At 39.3% G+C, this 20,433-nt stretch overlaps 1 protein-coding gene across 9 annotated transcripts in view; it reads left to right on the forward strand.

The window, feature by feature from the left end:
• Nucleotides 1–673: 673 nt before the first annotated feature.
• Nucleotides 674–20,433, forward strand: part of CAST (calpastatin) — a 105,393-nt gene continuing 85,633 nt past the window's right edge. For 4 of the 9 annotated variants that reach the window (XM_012773785.3, XM_012773797.3, XM_012773789.3 and 1 more), the window contains exons 1-2: nucleotides 675–1,098; nucleotides 13,665–13,727. In XM_012773785.3, coding sequence (XP_012629239.1) covers nucleotides 1,030–1,098; nucleotides 13,665–13,727 — 132 coding nt within the window. In that variant the 5' untranslated portion in view covers nucleotides 675–1,029. Of the gene's footprint in view, nucleotides 1,099–1,596; nucleotides 1,773–13,664; nucleotides 13,728–20,433 lie in introns of those variants that run through there. The other 5 variants (XM_012773805.3, XM_012773826.3, XM_020290169.2 and 2 more) reach the window with 3 other exon arrangements.

The following is a 20,433-nucleotide window of genomic DNA, read 5'->3' on the forward strand; positions in this document are numbered from 1 at the left end:
TGTCTAAAACACAACACAGCAGAGAGCTGCGACCCAGTAAGTTGCAAAATGCCGCTGCTCTGGGCGCAGGGTAACCGTTTCTTTCCTGTCAGGTCTGACGGTGAACCAGCAGCAACCGCAGGCTGCCAGTCGCTCCAGATGAGCGTGTCCCGGTAGGGCCTGTCGAATTTCCCTTCCAACCCCAAACCAGGAAGTGTTGTTCCAGAGGAGCCCAAGACAAAAGCAATCCAGCCCCAGAAACAAAATCCGTCAAACTCCTGAAAAGCTATATAAGGGTTTAAATTTGGGGCTGTTCTCCATTTTGCATTGGAAACTACGTCCTCTCTTCTCCACAATAGATTATTAAAGTTTAGAAATTACCACACCACACACACACACACACACACACACAAAAAAAAACCCCAAATCAAAACAAACAAAAAAAGAAAGTAAAATGACCCCCCCCCCAAAAAAACCATACACAGGCGCGTGCACACTGGCACACACAGACCAATTTGTTCTTAGGATCCTCTTCCTTATCTAGACAGTGCAGGCGTGGGCCAGATTTGCGTTGGTAACTTCTCCTGGCTAGACCAGGGCAGCATGCAGAAAAAGTGTCTAATTCTCCACATTCTCAGGGGGCAGGGTCGAGGCGTCAGCGGGCCACGCCCAGGTCCCTCCGTCCCGTTGCACAACTGCAAGATACGCCCGGGCCAGCCGGAGGAGGAACCCCGCAACCTCCAGCCCCCCGGTTCTCACCAACGCGGAACCGGGCAGCCCCGGGGGCCGGGGAGGGTCGCCGGCTGAAGACCCGGAGCGGAGGGTGTCAAGTTCCAGCCCAGCAGCGCGGACAGTCGCCGCCGCGGGGGCCTCGGCCAGCTGCGGCAGGAAGGGGAGGGCCCGCCGGGGCGAGGGGGAGCCGGGGCGCGGGCCTGGGGTTGGGTCGGAAAAGCTGCCTCACGGGCGCGCCCGCCTGCCCCTCCGCCCTCGCCGGCCTCCCTTCCACTCTCGCTGCGCCTTCCCGGCGGCGGCGCCCGCAGCGGCCTCGCCATGTCCCAGCCTGGCCAGAAGCCCGCCGCCTCCCCGCGGCCCCGGCGCAGCGCCCGCCACGCCCAGGAGGTGAGTGGCGCTCCTGTCCCGGCCGCGGGGCTGGGCGGCGGAGGGACCCGCGTCCCCGAGCCCTGCGCTGCCTTTTCTGGGCGTTGCCCGGCCTGCCGCCCCTTGCGCCCCACCTCTGGCCAGGAAAGGGCCCGGGCTCAGTGCCTGCCACCTGGCTGGCAGGTGGCTGGAGGTGGCCAGGGATTCCCGGGCCTGGGTCAAGTGCGTTGGGCGTGACTTTGCCTGGGTAGGGGGCGGGGGGCGCGCCGAGAAAAGTTGGCACGTAAGACCCGGGGGAAATGAGAGCGAGGATGCAGGGGGCATAAAGTTCCTGCAGGACCCTTAGAGAGCGCGGGGTCGTTTGATTAGCGGGATCCCGTCTTTTCCGTGAAGTCTGTGCTGCCGGGCGTGGCTGCCTGGAGAAATGACACCTCTTCCCTAACTAGCCCGGAGCCAAGCCGGGCGGGGCGGGGCCCGGCGGGCGGGGCGGGCCCAAATAGGGCCCCGCCCCCCGGTGCCTGCTCACCTGGCAGCCGCGGCATGAGCAGAGCTCAGTGCCAGCCGGGTCTCCGCCAGGCGAGTTGTGAGCCGGCGCCCCCCAGCACAGCACCCCACGCCCTCGCCGGGTCCCCCGCCTCGCGGATCGGAGCAAGCCGCCTGTCGCCATGGCATTCGCGAGCTGGTGGTACAAGACGGTAAATAGCAGCGGTTGTGCCAGGGCAGGACTGGGAGGGGAGTGCATTTTGTTTTGCTGTTCTTGGCGTGTGGACCAAGTATTGTCCGAGGTTTGGCGGGGAAGGGGTGGGGTCCGGTGCGATCTCCTCGCAGACCTTCAGCCTGGGCTCCGGGAGAGGCCGGGGACTCACCCTCCTGTGGTATGTGCTAGCGCGCCCGGGCGTACGCTTGCGTATCGCCCGCCCCGGTGTTATGCACCAGGCTCTCTCGTGCTCATAAGTTGAATGGAACAGAATTGTTGCTGGAGGAATTCTGTTCCAGGGGGTGCATTTCTGAAAGTTAACAACTTTTAGAGGAAGGTGGCTGGATGTGAGTTTGCCAACGCAGAGCAGGAGGGGCTGCTGGGATGGGAAGCAAAGAAAAAATCCTTAACCTCAAGAGACAGAAGCAACTAAGATCAAGACCAGTAGGGAGAGAGACGGGAGGAGACGGGAGAGGAAGAGAGAGAGAGTGAGTTCCATTTGTTTAGTGCATGGAATAAATGCCAATTAAGTGTGATCCAGTCGAGCTGGCACTTCTGTTTTAGAACCAGGAAGCATGATTTAACATTAGATTGCTTTCCAAATAAATAAATAAATAAATACACAAAAGTTTTATTGACAGAGAAAGCCAAAATATTTATGTCCCATTAATTTATGGTGAGAATTTTTAAAAAATTAGGTACAACTATCTCTCTCAGCATGTGATTTTGGGAAAAGCAAAGATGTCATCAGACACACCTTGGAGCTAGAAATCTTGTGTTAGAATCAGGAAACTGTTAACTTATCAGCCAATGAACGTTTATGAGCATCTATGTGCCAGGCTGCACTGCGTACTAGCATCCAAGTACATAATGGAGACCAACATTGAGTTCTTCTCAAATGGCAATGAGTCAACCTTTTTGAATCTGTTTCCACATCTGTAAAATGGAGGTGATATGCACTACATAAGGATTGGTGAGCACTAGATTCATAAATCAGCTATTGACATACATATTTAAAGATTGGGAATTCCAATTTCCCTTGAGATATTTCTTTGTGAATGTTTTCCAATACATTTTCTAGGCTTCTTAAATGTAGCATTTTATTGATGTGCTAAGAGCAAAAGTTTGCTTTGAGTCATTATTGTCCTAAGGTTCTTATCAAAATGCACCACCACCATGTGTATTATCTTCAAATACTGCTGGCAGTGGTTCAGAGTTGACATCAGACTTCTCTTTCCAAACTCATGATTCTCTAAAGGAAATTATGCTGGGTTACTTGGAAGAAAATAGTTTAAATTTATGCTTTTAACTCTATTATGTTTAGTCAAAGCCTAACTTTTTGCTAAAACCTCTCTTAGAATCCAGTTTTGGAACTATTATAAAAATGTTTTGCTATTAGTAACCTCCTAGAATCAGTAGCATGCCTGCGATCAAGCTTTAACTTTTCCCAAACCAGTGATGTCCAATAGAAATACAGTGTGAGCCACATATGCAATTTTAAATCTCCTAGTAGCCACATTAACAAAAGCAAAAAGAAGGCAGGTGAAATAAAGTAAGTATATTTTATTTAACCCACTATATCCCAGATATTATTTCAACATGTAATCAATGTACAAACCACTGAAATATTTTACATTCTTTTTCATATTAATTCTTCAAAATCCATCATATATTTTACATGTACAGCACATTGCAATTCATACTTGCTACATTCTAAGTGTTCAATAGCCACAAGTGACTACTGGCTGCGGTATTGGACAGTACAGCTCTAGACCATGGGTTTCTAAACTTTTTCTTTTTTTTTTTTGGTGGTGGTGGTGGGTGGATGATCACAGACCATTTTGAGATTCAAATAAAGTTATGGACTATTTTCCCACAGCAAAACACACACATACACAAATGCCATTTCTCATATAGCTTCAGAGAGTTCAAAGATTTCTTAAAAGTTCATCAATAAATCCCCCAAAGGTCTGTGGAGCTGATTTATAACATATACATATATACCCCCTAAAACATACCATGTATGCATGTATACATATGCACATATCTATATATGACACAGATGTATAATCCATGTATATTTATATAGATTTATTTATGTGTTTTTATCTGTGGATATAGATACAGATATACATACACAGACATCTCAAAATACTTGTGGTAAATCCTATAATTAAAACATCTTTAGTGGGGTCCTTTAAATACTGGAAAAGGTTGTACATGACCTAACTTTCAAAGTTTAGGCACAATAAAAAAGAATAATAATTAAAAGATATGTCTAAGATATGTTTTTTTAAGAACATGCCACCTATAAAGGTAGTCAGTGAAATATTACAATGTATGTTTCTACATTGAATGTCATCAATACTATTGATTTTATCTTCTGAAGAATTATGTGGTAAACACACACAAAACTCGAACAAGCTAGATTTGGAGACCATCTGATGAGCATCACAATGATCAAGCATGAGGAGAGTTAATTTGGCTTATACCAGCAATCACGTTCCTGAGTCATAAGTTGATTCCATTAGGCCATGTTAATTAAAGGTGTGTCTTAGCCTAATTAGACCCATGGACCCAGTGACAGCATGACCAAGGAACCCAGTCATTTGAGAGGCCTCATCATTGCAGCCAGCCTGGGAAGAGTGTCACAAGCCTCCCATGGCAGGACAGACCACGTTGGCTGCAGTGAATTTTAGGAGTAGGGAAGGCAAAATTATAGGGCCTGCAAAAGGCTGCAGACTTTAGGGTAGTGGGAACACAGAAGTCAAATACAGCTTTCCTCTTTGGGCTGGCAATCCCTGAATTAGTTAGCTTCCCATTACATATAAGTCTTTTAAACTAAGAGTAATATCTGATAATATTTTTCTTTAATCAATTTTGACACTTCTCAGAAAGTTAATTATAGTCTACAAGTGCTTTTTAAAGAATGATATACCCCTTGGTGGTGGGAACAGTGGGTGGTCATTTGAGATTGAAGGTAGATAGGTGGTGGTTAATTAGTTCTGAGTAGTTTGTCTCAGCAGACACAAGACTACACTAAGCAGACTATCTTTTTGTTTTTCCCTTGAGGTATTTTTAAGAGGGAAATCCTACTAATGCAACTAAAAAGTTCTGTTCTTTAAGTTGTCACATTTTCTTTTCATGGAAACTTACCAAGATAGCTTTACAGCTACCATAAAGAATAAAAAGTATATCAGGTGTTTTCCGGTTAAGAAAAATGCAAACATAACTCCATCCAACAAACAGTATTTATATAGGTTATCTCCTCATATGGGAGTCAGTTAACACAGGAGGAAAAAGGTCTATGATTATAGCTTCCTGAAAATGTATATAATTCATTTTGACTGTAGAAAACTCATAGAACACAAGAATGAATTGGTAATGGTCAAATATTTGTTGTCTATTGTCCACCTATTATGTTGTCTATTGTGCACCTACTATGCATCAGTTTTGTGCACGGTGCTGTGGACACAAAAATTGTGTAGATGGTCCATGCCAGACCGTCTCTTGCATTTCTTGTAGATAAAACTATGTGTACTGGCAGTTAGTTGGATAATCAACACTACCTCTGAAAACTGTACAAAAATTATGTATCTTTAGAATGTCATCCTGGCATGTCCACCAAAATCTTAAAATATTAGGAAAAAGACTACTTGGGGTTCAGTGAAACACAGGGATTTCAGAATTATAGCTGTGTAGTTAATCCTTAATACACATCTTTTTTTAAAATATAAGAATACCAAAGAAAGTTACTCCTATGATTTTTTAATTTGATATCAAATGTTTTTAGAGGAGCAGAAAGGCATCATGTATTGAAAGCCAGGCCTTTCGTTTCCTTAATGTCTTTAATAATTACCCTCCCTACAACACCTAGCTCATAGTGGGCACTCACTGATTTTTCTTTTTAAATAAATAAAACCTGCCTCCCACATTTGCCATCTCCATAAGCTTGGGATTTTCAGTATTAAAACTAAGTAAAACAGCTAGGATTTTTGCCTTTGTGTGACTCTAGGGAGACAAATACTCTTAAGATAAGAGGCTTCTAAATTTTTTAAAACTTTTTATTAGGAATTTTTTACATGTGCACAGAAAAAGAGAGAAGAGGATAATGAGGCCCCAAGTTCCAATTAGTTGACATCAATAATTATCTTTGAGCTAATCTTGTTTTATCTATTAACTTCCCCCCCCCCACACACCTTTTAAACATATTTTAAAATATGAGAATTGCAAATTTAAGTGCTATCCCTATAACTAAATTATTGTAGATTGTTGGGAAAATGAATTCTGTATTCCCCCATGTGGTTTATTTCCTTGGGTGTTATATGGAGATATGAGACTAATATAAAACATAGTTATAAGACAGAGTACTAAACAAAAACTTTTAGGTGAACGTGATAATGTTCCTTCCACTTTAGAGAAAGTAAAATGTTCTAATGTTTACAGTTTTAGAAAATGAAACCTTCAGACCTTTGCTTACTTCTCATATTCATTTCATTGGCACCTAATTCACCACAATCAGATTGATGCCAAGGAAAAAGAAAGGAGTGGAGTAATTTTAATTGTACTCTTGAACTAGACAATGAGCCAGGCTTCTCATTAACATCAGCTCATTTCATAAATATGCTAGCTCTTGGGGTAGGTACCATTAGCTATATTTTATGAGGAGAAACTTAAAGGTTCAATTATTTGCTCAAGGTCATATAACCTTCCAAATCTGTGCTTTTTCTTTCCTGCCAGAGTTTATCACAGTCAACTAAGAGACAGAAACAACTCTGAGTATTTATTTATTCATTTGTTTATTTATTCCTAGAGGCACGGTCTCGGTCTGTTGTCCAGGCTGTAGTGCAGTGGTGCAATCGTGGCTCACTATAACCTCAAATTTCTGGGTTCAAGAGATCCTCCTGCATCAGCCTCCTGAGTAGCTGGGACTACAGGGGAATGACACCATGCCTGGCTAATTTTTGTAGAGACAGGGGTCTTGGTATGTTGCCCAGGTTGGTCTTGAACCCATGGCCTCAAGTGATCCTCTCATCTTGGCCTCCCAAAGTGGTAGGATTACAGGCATGAGCCACCACACCTCACCAACTCTGAGTATGTAAAACAAAGGGAACATAATGTAGGAAGTTGGTTACCCAGGTTACAGGAAAGGCTGGAAAGCCAGCAGGGGAGGGTGAAGCAACCCAAAGATTAGAAACTGCAAGAAAAGCTGCTACCATCCCTAGGCCAGAGGGACAGAGGAAGGAGCCGGATCACCCTGGGGAAGCTGGAAGCACAGCTGAACTGTCCTGAAGGGGATGCTATGGCAGAAGCTCCCAGAGGCAGAGAAAGAGGGGAAATACCACTTAGCGCCCACCTCCAGTCTCCTGGCTGTGCCTGCCATTGGTCAAACCCAGCTCGAGGCCCTCCATCAGGTGAAATGCAGCAGAAAGATCATCTGCGATACCAACAGAGCAGGGCTGGGCCAAGGGGAAGGACTCCACCTGAAGCCACATAGGCCGGGGATCTGCACCCAGGGAGACTGTTTTGAAGCCAACCCAGGTTTACATGTCGGTCCTTCTCCTTGTCTGCTGAATCATCTTGTTTTAACAACCAGAATACAGACCCAAATAGATTTTTAAGGTATTCTGTAGGAAACACCAATTTGTACATTGTCTCTTAATTTTTTAAGCTGTTTTCTTGGCCTCCTCCTCTCTTGTCTAACATATTGATCTGAAAGGAGCCAAAGTACTTCTCAGGGAATATTTAACGGTTTGCAGAAATGTGATCATTCAATCAAGAATTATTTATCATGGTCCCACCACACAACTAGAACAAAAAAAAGAATATAATTTACCATCTGATTGGGGAAGGCAAGATGGTATACATTTATCAGGTAACAATAAGCAGGAGAGTATACAATAAAGGGCTAATTTGTTTGCTTTGCTAGCAAATAGTCTAATGTGCAGTTGTGAAGATATGATGGTTCATTAACAGGGCAAGGCTCAGAATCAGAATTAGATGGGAAACGCCGGTGTGAACACAGGGCACTGTGCTCCTTAACTGAGCAATCAGAGCTTACCCAGGTGGAGCCGAGCGCTGCACCGGCCTGCCTGACCCTGTGAACCGCCCCGTGGGTGCCGACACAGTGGGGTGGTTTGAGAAGCAGAAACCTCCACTTCCTGTCATGGTGCCCACAAATCTCCCCTCAAAACCAGGGCTTCCCAATGCTGGCTGCATGTTGGAATCAGCTGGGGAATTTTAAAATACTATATCCACGCCCAGGCCCCACCCTATTCAAACTAAATATAAATCCCTGTGCACCGGCACCAGTGTTTCCAAAAGCCTCGCAGATGCTTGCAACATGCACTGAAGAACGGGGCCCACCGTTAACAGAGGCTCTCTAATCCTTAGGAGGCCCCTGAGGCAAGCCTTTCTGCGCATGCGTGACTGTGGAGCTAGCACGGGCACACCTGTGCTGGGAAAGTCCAGAGGGCACCAAGATAACCTTTTATTGCTTCATTATTCTGCCACAGCTGTCCCTGGACATGCAGATATTATCTCCATGGCCTTGTCTCCAAGTCGAAGAACAATTTTCAAGCTTTCAAATATTTCACCCATGAAAGCATATGATACAGTTATTTTTTGGTGTATGTTCACAGGGTAGTGCAAGCATCACCACAATTTTAATTTTATTTTTTTTAATAAAGCAAAGGCATTTAGAAGCACAGTAGCATTTGTTATTTCTTTTCACAGCTGGATTTAGACTTGCAAAGGCTGTTTTTCTATCCTCTTTCTTCTTTCGTATGAGTAGACGTTTGTTTGATTTTTATCTTATTTTGAGTGTGTATCAGGCTAATAACAGGGAGTGCCCAAGTGCTGCAAGCTGGAGCCCAGCACTGGCAGAGACCTCAGCAGGGCCAGAGCTCAGGCTCCATGCCCTATTGCTCTTAGCTCTTGTTGATTTCCTCACGGGTTTATGGGTTGCTAGGGCAGACGATTTTAAGCATATAAATGCTGTCTCCTAGAATGAGGACAAAGCACAGCTGTACTTGCCAAATATGTGGTGATGCTTGGGTGAAAACAGTTTGGAAAATATTCCTTGTTGAGGGAAGACAGGAAAGCCCTTTATCTGATTTCTTCCCTGCCTCTGAACTCCCATGGCACACACCACCTCTAGCCTTCTTCTCAGCCCCCCTGTCGTTTCCTGCAGAAATTCTTTACTGCTTTAGGGCTGGCATCCTGTCCTGCTCTTCCTGGCTTTGGCCTCTCCGGCTGCTTATACAAGACAGAATTCATAAGTATGGTGTGTTGGGCTAATTTTATAAAACAAACCAGTTTTCAAATAGGAAGGCTTTCTGCTTTGTTGATTTTTGAGTTGTTTTGTTTCCATTTTAGAGCACTAGATTGCTCTAAGTCCTTCTTGAGGAAAATCAGAAGATCTCAGCTAGCTTTCAACAAGATCCAGAGCAGCCCCGTCTCTGGCCCACAGACTGTAATCCTAAGGTGACCAAGGAAGACATGTGAGCACAGGGCGCTTTGCTCCTTCACTGAGCACTCAGTTTACCCACATGCAGCCCCGTGCTGCACCGGCTGCCTGGCCCTGTGAATCTCTCCGTGGGTACTGACCCAGTGGGCTGGTGTGAGGAGCAGAAGCTTCTACTTCCTGTCATGGTGCCCACAAATCTCCCCTCAAAACCAGTGATTCAGATCCTCAGTGTCTTTGTCAATAAAGCAAGGTGACAGTGTGTACTCCCTGACAGTGCTATGGGGAGCAAAGGAGGCCACATGGGGAGGTGCCTAGCACTGGGTAGAGACTTAGGAATTTATTCATTTTTTTTCTGTAATATAGGATCCATCAGCCTTGTAGTATGGATCTTTCCCAAGCTCCCTGCCCCTCTTCTCTCCCCCCTACCCACCAACTACATGCAGTAATGGTAAGCCAAGTGTTCTCTCTTTACTTTTAGAAAGATTTGCTGCAGGTTCCTGAGCTGGATCAAATCTGACATATATCATTCCCAAATATTTCATTCTAACCCTCAGTTATGTGAAGAGTGCTCAATTAGTCCATAAATCCTGGATTTTAAAGTCAGGTACTTTGAATCTCTCTCAGTGAAAAGATATAACTGATTTTACATGATTAACAGACTGATGAGTAAGTCCCAAGAAATGATCAAGGTAATGGTTGGTTTATAAAGTTGTTATTTACTAGAAATTAAATGGTATTAGGGAATTCTTGTTAATTATATTAGGGTGATAATAGTAATGGGTTTGTATAGGGAATTGTGCTCAATTTGAGGAGATGCATGGTGAAATGTTTTTTAAAGTTTCAGGATGTCTGTGATTTACTTTCCAATACAGATATATATATAGACAAATAGATATTCTCTCTGTCTATCTCTCTCTCTCTCCCTCTCTCTGTCTCTCTCTCCCCCACCCCAAATGTGGCAAAATATGGCAACTATGTTAATACTTTTTGAAGTCTAAGTGGTGGAAATATGGACATTCATTGTAGTATTCTTTTAACTTTCCTGTATGTTGAAAAAATTTCATAATAAAAAGTTAGGTTAAAAGAAGGAACTGAAAAATTTAATCCATGAAGTTCCAAAAGCTGACATTTGATTATAAGTAATTTTTATTTATGTCATACTTTGTAACAGAGCTTTTTATTGAGAACACATATTTCTTTTGAGATCACACAACAATAATGCTTATAATACCAAATTTTAAAATTCTAATTATAACTCAATATTTTTAAAGCATTCATTACAATATATTCCCCCCAAACTATTATTTGGAACCTGCATAATTTTGAGGGATTTTGAACATTTCAATGGAAGCAAGTAACTAATGATATTGGTTAATCTAGAGGACTACAATAGAATCCCTTTTGAAGTACCATGAGGGAACAATTTTTAATTTTTTTAAAGAAATCATTTACATACCTATATTTAAGGGAGAAAAGACTGTATGTATATTTACCATGGGATAATAAATCATGATATATATTTGCCACATGAACAGGAAGCAGAGTGGGACCATGCAGAGAGCATGGAGCCTTGCACTGAACAATAGAGAGTTGGATTTTGAAGTTTTCTTATTTATAAAATGGAATGATAACACTTCCTGACAAGAAATGAAGCACTCAGGACAGCAAACACTCAGTGCAAGAGTGGATATTGATATTGTTGTTTTTATTTTACCTCATCTGAGAAAACATGAGTTGCAAATAAAAAATGGATTTGATATCATGATTGTAAAATTACCAGCTCTAGGAGACAGATTTGGTAAACCTCTGTCTTTGTAGATCTTTCCTTATCAAATATTATCTCTGAATGTTGAATGATTCTTTTAGAGATGTTTAAAGAAAAATTTTAGTCAAAATAAATTTAACAGAGTTGAGTTGAACAAAAAACAATTCACGAATGGGGTAGTACTCAAAACCAAAAGAAGTTCCAAGAGCTTCAAGCACTCCAGCAGCATGAGAGTAAGCTTTTATAGGCTGAATGTGATTGGCTACAGCTAGGCATTTGCCTCATTTGGGGTCTTGTGGAAGGTTTGTTGTTATATAACCAGTTAGTCGGTTGGCTGTCACTCACTTTTTGTTGTTGTTCTTTGTTTGTTTTAAGTCAGTTACAAGAAATGCCTTCAAGTTAAGTTTCAGTTTGCTCATGTAAGGGCTCTGAGTATAGAGTACAGAGACAATCTCATGTTAATGGCCTCCTTACTTACTTTAACAGAGATAAGTAATGGTCCCACCAAGTCTGGCTTTTACAAATGTTTTATTCACCAATTATTCTAATATTTGCCAGCTATCATCTAGCTCTGATATATAAGTGGGCTTTAAAATGGTTCCTTCCAGTTTTCAAGATTCGTTATTCAATGCTGATTACCCTCAACCATAGACAAACAAACCCTTGACTAGGATATACAGGTAAAGCAACCCCCACATTGGGTTTCGTCCACCAAGCTGTTGCAGCCTGGCTGCTCTTCAGTGGATTCCAGTCACTAATCCATGAGAGTGTTTCTTCTGGGTAAGAATTGTACAGTCATGAAAGTGATTTATTGCTAGTTGTTCATACAAAGAATTTTTAAGGAAAGATTTCAGCCTCATGTTCTGGTATTCCTTGGCCATTTTTAGTAGCATATCTCTTAATATGATCAAAGGGAAAGCTAACTAATTCCATTTAGCATGGTATAGCGGCAAACAACAGATTTTAATCAGAAAAACCTACTTTGTAACATTTTCCTATTTATGTGTCTTGTGAAAAACACAAAATAGCTATTGTTCTTAGTTTTCTCATTCATAAAACTACATGAGCCTCCTTTTTTGTATCAAATAAGAAAATATATGAAATTATCTTGTAGATTATGAATTATCTTCTTCATTGACTCACATGTCCAGGTTGTGATTCTTCTTTAGGGAACATAATAATATATTATTGTATTTTGGTTGAATCCAATGGCAAGCTTTTATTTTTCTCATATTTGGCTCCCTTTTCCTACTTTCTTGAATATCCCACAGTATGCAAATAATGAAATAATTCTCTGTGCTGCATATTAAGGAACATATACTTTTTTTTTCATTCTCAAACAAATTCAGTGAACTTATGATTCTTTTTACCTTATCGCCAAAACAAATGAGTATGTAAGCTACTTGAAGCTTTTACATACCATGTAAACATATCTTCATTAAGGAGGAGATGGTTAATGGGTACAAAGTTATAGTTAGAAGGAGTAAATTCAGGTGTTCTATTGAACAGTAGAGTGCCAATAATGTACTGCATATTTCAAAATAACTAGGAAAAACGATTTTCAATGTTTTCATCACAAAGAAATGATAAATGTTTGTGATGATAGATTTGGTAATTATCCTGATTTGATCATAACACAATGTATTCATGTATCAAAATATCACATTTCACCCCATAAATATGTACAGTTATTATGTATTAATTAAAAATAAAATAAAACTTTAACAATTGTATTCATCCCCAGTGCCCTAGTAAGAAAAGTACTCTTGTTTCTGACATAATGAAATCTTAAAGCCATAATACATAGGAGATGGTCTTTGCCCTTGAGGTTTTATCCTTCTGCACTGGTGAATCCTCAGTTGGAAGAACTCTGGTGAATTCCCAAGAGCCATCAGAAGGGACAGGTGACTTAGAAGGCTGTGGAGGACCCTCAAGTCCATGCTGAATCAGGCTTAAATATGGCTTCAGATACAACATGGTCCTTAGAGATCTCATCTCCATGATGAACCAGATGTCTACCATCCTGGAAATTTGGGCTTTAAAATTCCATGAGGCATTTTGTAGGAGTGGAGATGCCTCCTTGGCATCACCATCATCTCTGCATCCCATTAATTATAGCCTGACTTTCAGGATCTCAAATGAATGTCTGTAGCATCTCTTGATCTTTGAGAGCCACCTAACCTACAATGGTATAGAATTACCAACATTCTTGGCTGGGCACAGTGGCTTGTGCCTGTAATCCCAGTGCTTTGGGAGGCTGAGGCAGGAGGATCACTTGAGATCAGGAGTTCCAGAACAGTCTGGGCAGCATAGCAGGACCCCATCTCTACAAAAAAATTTAAAAATTAAACAGGTGTGGTGGCATGTCTGTAGTACCAGGTACTCAGGAGGCTGAGGCGGGAGGTTCGCTTGAGCCCAGGAGTTCAAGGCTGCAGTGAGCAATGATCACACCAGTGTACTCTAGCCTCATTGACAAGAGAGCAAGACCCTATCTCTAAGAAAACAAAAACAAAATTACAAACATTCTCAGGAAGAAGCTTAAAGTGGTCTCAGTTTTTAAAATCTATGCATTTAGCTTTTGGGATTTAAAGTCACTATTATCTTGTATCATCTTGCTTTATTAAGAATTTTTTCTTTTTTTTTTTACATTTTTATAGCACGTCAGTGAAAAAACCAGTGAATCGCCTTCCAAACCAGTAGAAAAGAAAGGATCAGATGAGGTAATTTCATTTCATTTCATTTTCTTTTCCTTTTAAACTATAAATTCTGCCTTGAAATGTTAAATAATGGTGTAGGAAAAAGTTTCTACTGGAATATTGATAAATTTAGTTTTAACTGAGATTTGATTCAAAAATATAAGTGGAAATCATTGAAAATACATAAAAACTCAAATGTTCCTGGGAAAAGAATCTTTATAAGTAGTTTCCATTTAGAAATAGAATTCAGCTATTTAGAGTGTTTTCCCTATAGGAATTGGTGAATCTTAATTGTTTTGTTGGTGAACATAGCAAGCAAAATGCTGTAGTAGAAAGGAAAATCTTTCTTCATGAGAATGCACCAAGAAAGGAGGACAGTGGCAGCCTAGATTAACCAGTCTTTCAGGTTTGTAAACAAAAGGAAGAGAGAACTATTTTCATTTTCATTCATTCTCTGGAAATACTAGTAAAACCAAATCTCCCCACTTTGAGATGGGTTTTCTTTGAGCCTGTGAATTTCTCCTTTCACTGCATGACACACCATCACCTGTGCTGTGAACATTGACCTACTTCTCTATAGAAGGGTCATGTGAAAGTTCTGTCATTCAAAAGGGTACTGGATTTCCCTCCCTTTAACTGCTTTTTCTGTGTTAAATCTCAATAGAAAATATTCATCTTCATTCAGTAGAAACTGTGTCATTTCCAAGTTATAAAATCTATATTGGCAGGTCTTGAAAATTATATGAAAACTTAGAAAGCATAAAGTGATCATTTTATTTTTCTCTACATTATCAACATTAAACAGGTGTTTTTAGAAATTTAGTTCCTCTTCCTGCTTATTTTTCTGTAGTTTCAAAATATTCAATATGTAAGGAGGCTGCTACATCACAGCCTGTTATACATTCTGCAATGAGATTTACTCCTCAGTTATCTACCATTGTTCCTATTACCAATACCCATGAAAATATAATTTAGATTATTTCTTACCAAGACAATGTATAGTCAGTTTTTTATAGCCATAAATGGAAAATGTTTCTTTAAAAACAGAAAATAAAAGTAAACTTACATTAAAATTTCATCCTGTTTCTTGGTTTAACTATTAAAAAACAAATTTTCATTTGAAAAACCAAAATTTTACATTTTTACTAGGATAAAAATTTATGTTTGTTTATACCAATCATTATGAATTTGTCAAGTGCATCTCAGATGTAGAGGAATTATAAGACCAAAAGTTACATGGACTAACGAGCCAAAGATAAAATGACTAGAGAGCAGGAAAAAGAAAAACGGAAACATTCAACATCAGCATCTTTAAATACAGTGGAATAAATAAGTCTTTCCAAACCTGCAATCAAATCTATTTAAAGTATTTGACTGACACATCTGGCCACACTAGAGGAGTGTGAGCCTTTTAGCAACACATTTCAGTGAAGTCCTGGGAATTGGAATTTAAAGCATAAAATAGGCCTGATCTCAAAGAGCCAATTTTAAAAGCTTCAAATTTAACAATGGATATATTTTTATGAGTAAAGAAAGGGAGATACGCATAGAAGAGATAAAAATTGGGCCTTAAAGGAAAAAATATTTGGTACATTTTTCTTAGCTCAACAGCATTGGTAGCATTCTTTCCCTTGGTATTTAAATTTCCTCTTCTAAAATACATGAATTAAATAAGTATTGAATGACTCAAATATTTTTTTTATTTTTCTTTTTTGTTTTAATAAAATTAGCCTTTTTTAAATCACAAAAGTGATACATACTTGTGAAAAACAAACAATATTACCCTGAGTCTTACCATTTAGTTGTAACTACTGTTACAAAATTATATGTGTATTCTTAATATGATAACATGATGTATTCATAATTATATATGCTGATTTTAGTATTTTTAGTGATTATACAGCTGAAATATAATCATTGGATAACATTATGTATTCATAATTATATATGCTGATTTTAGTCCTTTTAGTGATTATACAGCTAAAATATAATCATTGAAGAAAATTTAGGAAGTGCCAAAGAATTTAAAGAAAATAAATATCATCATCTAGAAATCTAGCACCTAGAGAGAGGTGGGCACTATTAACATCTTGGTGGTTTTTCCTTTGTCTATTTTCTATATATATATGTTTAGTGAAATAATTGAATATCCCAATGTTTAAGCGAAGATAACAAAGGAACATTAGTAACATTTTAGCCTCTACTTAAAATGATAAAAAAAAGTGCTTTATGATAAATAAATATTTTCCAATTTAAAAAAGGCCCATCAGTGTTTGTGGTTTTTAAGTGCATAGAACATCATTTTTCAAGTACCTTGGCATTTGATGTGGCATTTAATCTATTCATTATTTTGTGCTCTAATTTTGAGGGTAGGGGGACTAGATGGTCACATTTCTGTATGGAGTCTGACCATTCAGGAGAGAGGGGGTCCTTCAAGAGCGTTGGCTTACTGTGTTTCAGATGCATGACACAAATGGTTCACCAATTGTGCTTTTCAATACGGTTCCACCAGCTTTGATTATAATGGAGATTCTGCCTAGATATTGGCATTTAATTGGCTTTCTTTAATGTTTAGTAAAGTTATATCCTCTTCTATGAGAAGATGAGAGAATAGAAACTGCTAAAGAGAATATTTATATTAGGAATTCTTGAAATTAACTCATAATGACCATGTTTAGCTTCTTGAATTAAGTCTCTTCTAGTTTGCTTGGGGTACAACCTATGAAATGGCTTTTCATTTTATACTCTATTCTATGTGTCATTTGGGTGTAAATCCTCATGCATTTTAACAGAGGTTCTTGAGGTTTAAGAGTTTGGAGATCATCATCATGGAGCATTCCATGTCTCCTCTTTTCTGGGATTTTTCTGTGATTCCTGGTATATTTGTCTTCTTCTATGTGTAGGTCATGATGAAATAATTAAGGTCACTGCTTGCCTTTCTATAAGTGAAAGTGGTTTACATAGGTATTAGAATTACTTATGGGGAGCCTATCAGATAGATATTCATGAGAGGCGCATGAAGTTAAGTTCAAAACCCACAATTATTATAAAACACCAGGCATTATGTAGACATTATAACAGTTGATCCATCCTAAGACACAAATTTAGGTTGAATTCTGAGAGAAATTTAGAAAGTTTACAAAATTCAGGACAAACATTTTGTGCCACTCTGAGCCCACAGTTACAGCATCTTCTTTCTCATCTTCTGTGAAAGCTTTGAAGAGCCACATTCATAAGCCAGTTAACCTGCTATGGAGGCAGCATATTATACTTGCTGAGTTCAGGCTTCAGAGTCTGACTGCCTGGATTTGAATGCCAGCGTTGCCATATCCTAGCTGTGTGTCCTTAGCAAGTTTGCCTTACTAGGGGCACTTTTCTCATCTGCAAAATGGAGGTAACAATAACTCCTACATAAGAGTTAATGTGCAGTGCAATGAGACTATCTATATGAAGTATCTATAATAGTGTCTGGGACGTAAGAAGTGTCTGTAAGTATTAGCTGCTGTTATTGTTGTTAGTATTACTGATGTTATTTTATTATTGTCACTATTATTATTAGGCTAACAAAGAGAGCCTGATTGACAGAAAAGGTGAGACCCTTACTGATTTCTAACCATGGAATGGGACAGGACTTAAATATTTGACTGTTATATATTGCAAAGCCTTTTCCATTAAAAAAAAGGAAATTTTGTAGTTCATTAAGCTTAGATCTTTCTTTTAAAACAAACTTCATGTAATAGCCAGAAACATATGCCAATAGCTAGAAAATAGAGATTTTGTGCATCACCATTCAATGAGCTGTTTTATCAGAAGCTAAAGATGTACCTTTAAAAAATATGAAAATAATATGCCTTTAAATTAAGAATCTGTATCTGGGTTCTCACTTATGTTCCATTGGTCTATGTCTCTGTCCTTGTGCGAATATCATGCTGTTTTAGTTGCTATAGCCTTTTAGTATAGCTTGTAATCTGGTAAATTGATGCTCCCCCAATTTGTTCTTTTTGCTTAAGACTGCTTTTGTTATACAGGATCTTCTCTGGTTCCATATGAAGCATAGAATTATTTTTTCTAGATCTGCAAAAAATGATGTTGGTATTTTAATAGAGATTGCTTTGAATCTGTAGATCACTATGGGTAGTATAGACACTTTAACAATGTTGATTCTCCCGGTCCATGAGCATGGTATGGTTTTCCACCTGTTTACATCCTCTACTATGTCCTTCCTCAGTGTTTCATAGTTCTCTCTGAAGAGGTCTTTTACCCCTTTAGTTAAATATATTCCTAGGTACTTTTTTTTTCTTTATTGCTATTGTGAAGGGTATTGAGTCTTTGATTTGGTTCTCAGTTTGACTGTTGTTAGCATGGTTCTCAGTTTGACTGTTGTTAGCATATAGGAATGCTACTGATTTTTGTACATTGATTTTGTAACCTGAGACTTTGCTGAATTTGTTTATCAATTCCAGTAGTCTCATGGCAGAATCTTTGGGGTTTTCTAGATATAAGATTATATTGTCAGCAAAGAGTGATAGTTTAATCTCTTCTGCCCCTATTTGGATGCCCTTGATTTCCTTCTCTTGTCTGATTGCTCTGGCTAGGACTTCCAGCACCATGTTGAATAGAAGTGGCATTAGAGGGCAAGCTTGTCTCATTCTAGTTCTAAGCGGGAATACTTTCAATTTTTCCCCATTCAGTATGATGTTGACTGTGGGTTGATCATATATGGCTTTTATTATTTTGAGGCAAGTCCCGTCTATGCCTATTCTGTTTCTGTTAAGCATTCTTCTCACAAAAGGGTGTTGAATTTTGTCCAGTGCTTTTTCTGTGTCTATCAAGAGGATCATATGGTCTTTATTTTTAGTTCTATTTATGTGATAAATTACATTTATACATTTGCATATGTTGAAATATCCCTGCATCTCTGGGATGAAGCAAACTTGGTTGTGGTGGATTATATTTTGATAAGCACCTGAATTCAGTTTGCTAGGATTTTGTTGAGATATTTTGCATCTATATTTATAAGAGATATTGGTCTGTAGTTTTCTTTTCTTTTGTTGCATCCTTTCCTGGTTTTGGTATCAGGGTAATGTTGGCCTCATAAAATGTGTTGTGGAAGATTCCTTCCTTCTCAATGTTGTGGAATAATTTAGAATCCTTATTCAATGAATTCTGCTGGGAAAATTGGAATGCCACATATAGAAGACTTAAACAGGATCTGCACCTTTCACCTCTCACAAAAATCAACTCATGGTGGATAATGCACTTAAACCTAAGGTGGGAAACTATAAGAATTCTGGAAGAAAATGTTGGAAAAATTCTTATAGACATTGGCCAGGGAAAGAATTTATGAAAAAGATCCCAAAGGCAATCACAGCAGCAACAAAAATAAATAAATGGGACCTGATCAAAAAAGGCTTCTGCACAGCCAAGGAAACTATCACGAGAGCAAACAGACAACCTACAGAATGGGAGAAAATAATTGCATGCTATAGATTCGATAAAAGGCTGATAACTAGAATCTATTTAGAACTCAGGAAAATCAGCAAGAAAAAAATCAAACAATCGCATTAAAAAGTGGGCAAAGAACATAAACAGAAACTTTTCAAAAGAAGACAGACTAAATGGCCAAGAAACATGAAAAAATGCTCAACGTCTCTAATCATCAGAGAAATGCAAATCAAAACCACAATGAGATATCACTTAACTCCAGTGAGAATGGCTTTTATCAAAAAGTCCCAAAACAATAAATGTTGGCATGGATACGGAGAGCTAGGAACACTCATACACTGTTTGTAGGACTGCAAACTAGTACAACCTCTGTGGAAAGCAATATGGAGATACCTCGATGAGCTAAAAGTAGAATTACCATTTGATCCAGCAATCCCATTACTGGGCATTGACCCAGAGGAATAAAAGACATTCTATAAAAAAGACATCTGCACTCAAATGTTTGTAGCAGCACAATTCACAATTACAAAGATGTGGAAACAACCCAAGTGCCCATCAATACGTGAGTGGATTAATAAAATGTGTTATATATATTTACACCATGGAGTTCTACTCAGCCACAAAAAGCAATGATGATCTAGCACCCTTGTATTATCCTGGATAGAGCTACAGCTCATTCTACTAAGTGAAGTATCACAAGAATGGAAAAACAAGCACCACATGTACTCATCATCAAATTGGTATTTACTGATCAACACTTAGGTGCACATTTAGTAGTAGCATTCATTGGGTGTCAGGCAGGTGTGAGGGGGGAGGACCAGATGGGCATATTCACACCTAATGGGTGCCGTGTGCACCATCTGGGGGATGGACATGCTTTAAGCTCTGATGTGAGTGGGACAAAGGCCATATATGTAATTCAAACATTTGTGCCCCCATAATATGCTGAAGTAAAAATAATAATAAGTGAAAATAAATTAAGAATCTGTAATATACAAAGTGTTATATCATTGGATAGGGAATGGCTGATAAAAAACAATTAAGTACTTTGCCTCTACAAAGAAATACATAAATACATCAACATTATATCATACAGCAATAATATACCCTTCATTACCACACTTTGGATTTGTGTGCTGAATTACCTAATTATAGGTCCCATCAAAATGTTCTCTGGGATGGTGCTGGAGCCCATTCTTCTAAGTGAAGTGTCACAAGAATGGAAAAACAAGCACCACATGTACTCACTATCAAATTGGTATTAATTGATCAACACTTTAGTGCA

Source organism: Microcebus murinus, chromosome 11 (assembly GCF_040939455.1).
Source record: "Microcebus murinus isolate Inina chromosome 11, M.murinus_Inina_mat1.0, whole genome shotgun sequence".
In the NCBI taxonomy this organism is placed as follows: Eukaryota; Metazoa; Chordata; class Mammalia; order Primates; family Cheirogaleidae; genus Microcebus; species Microcebus murinus.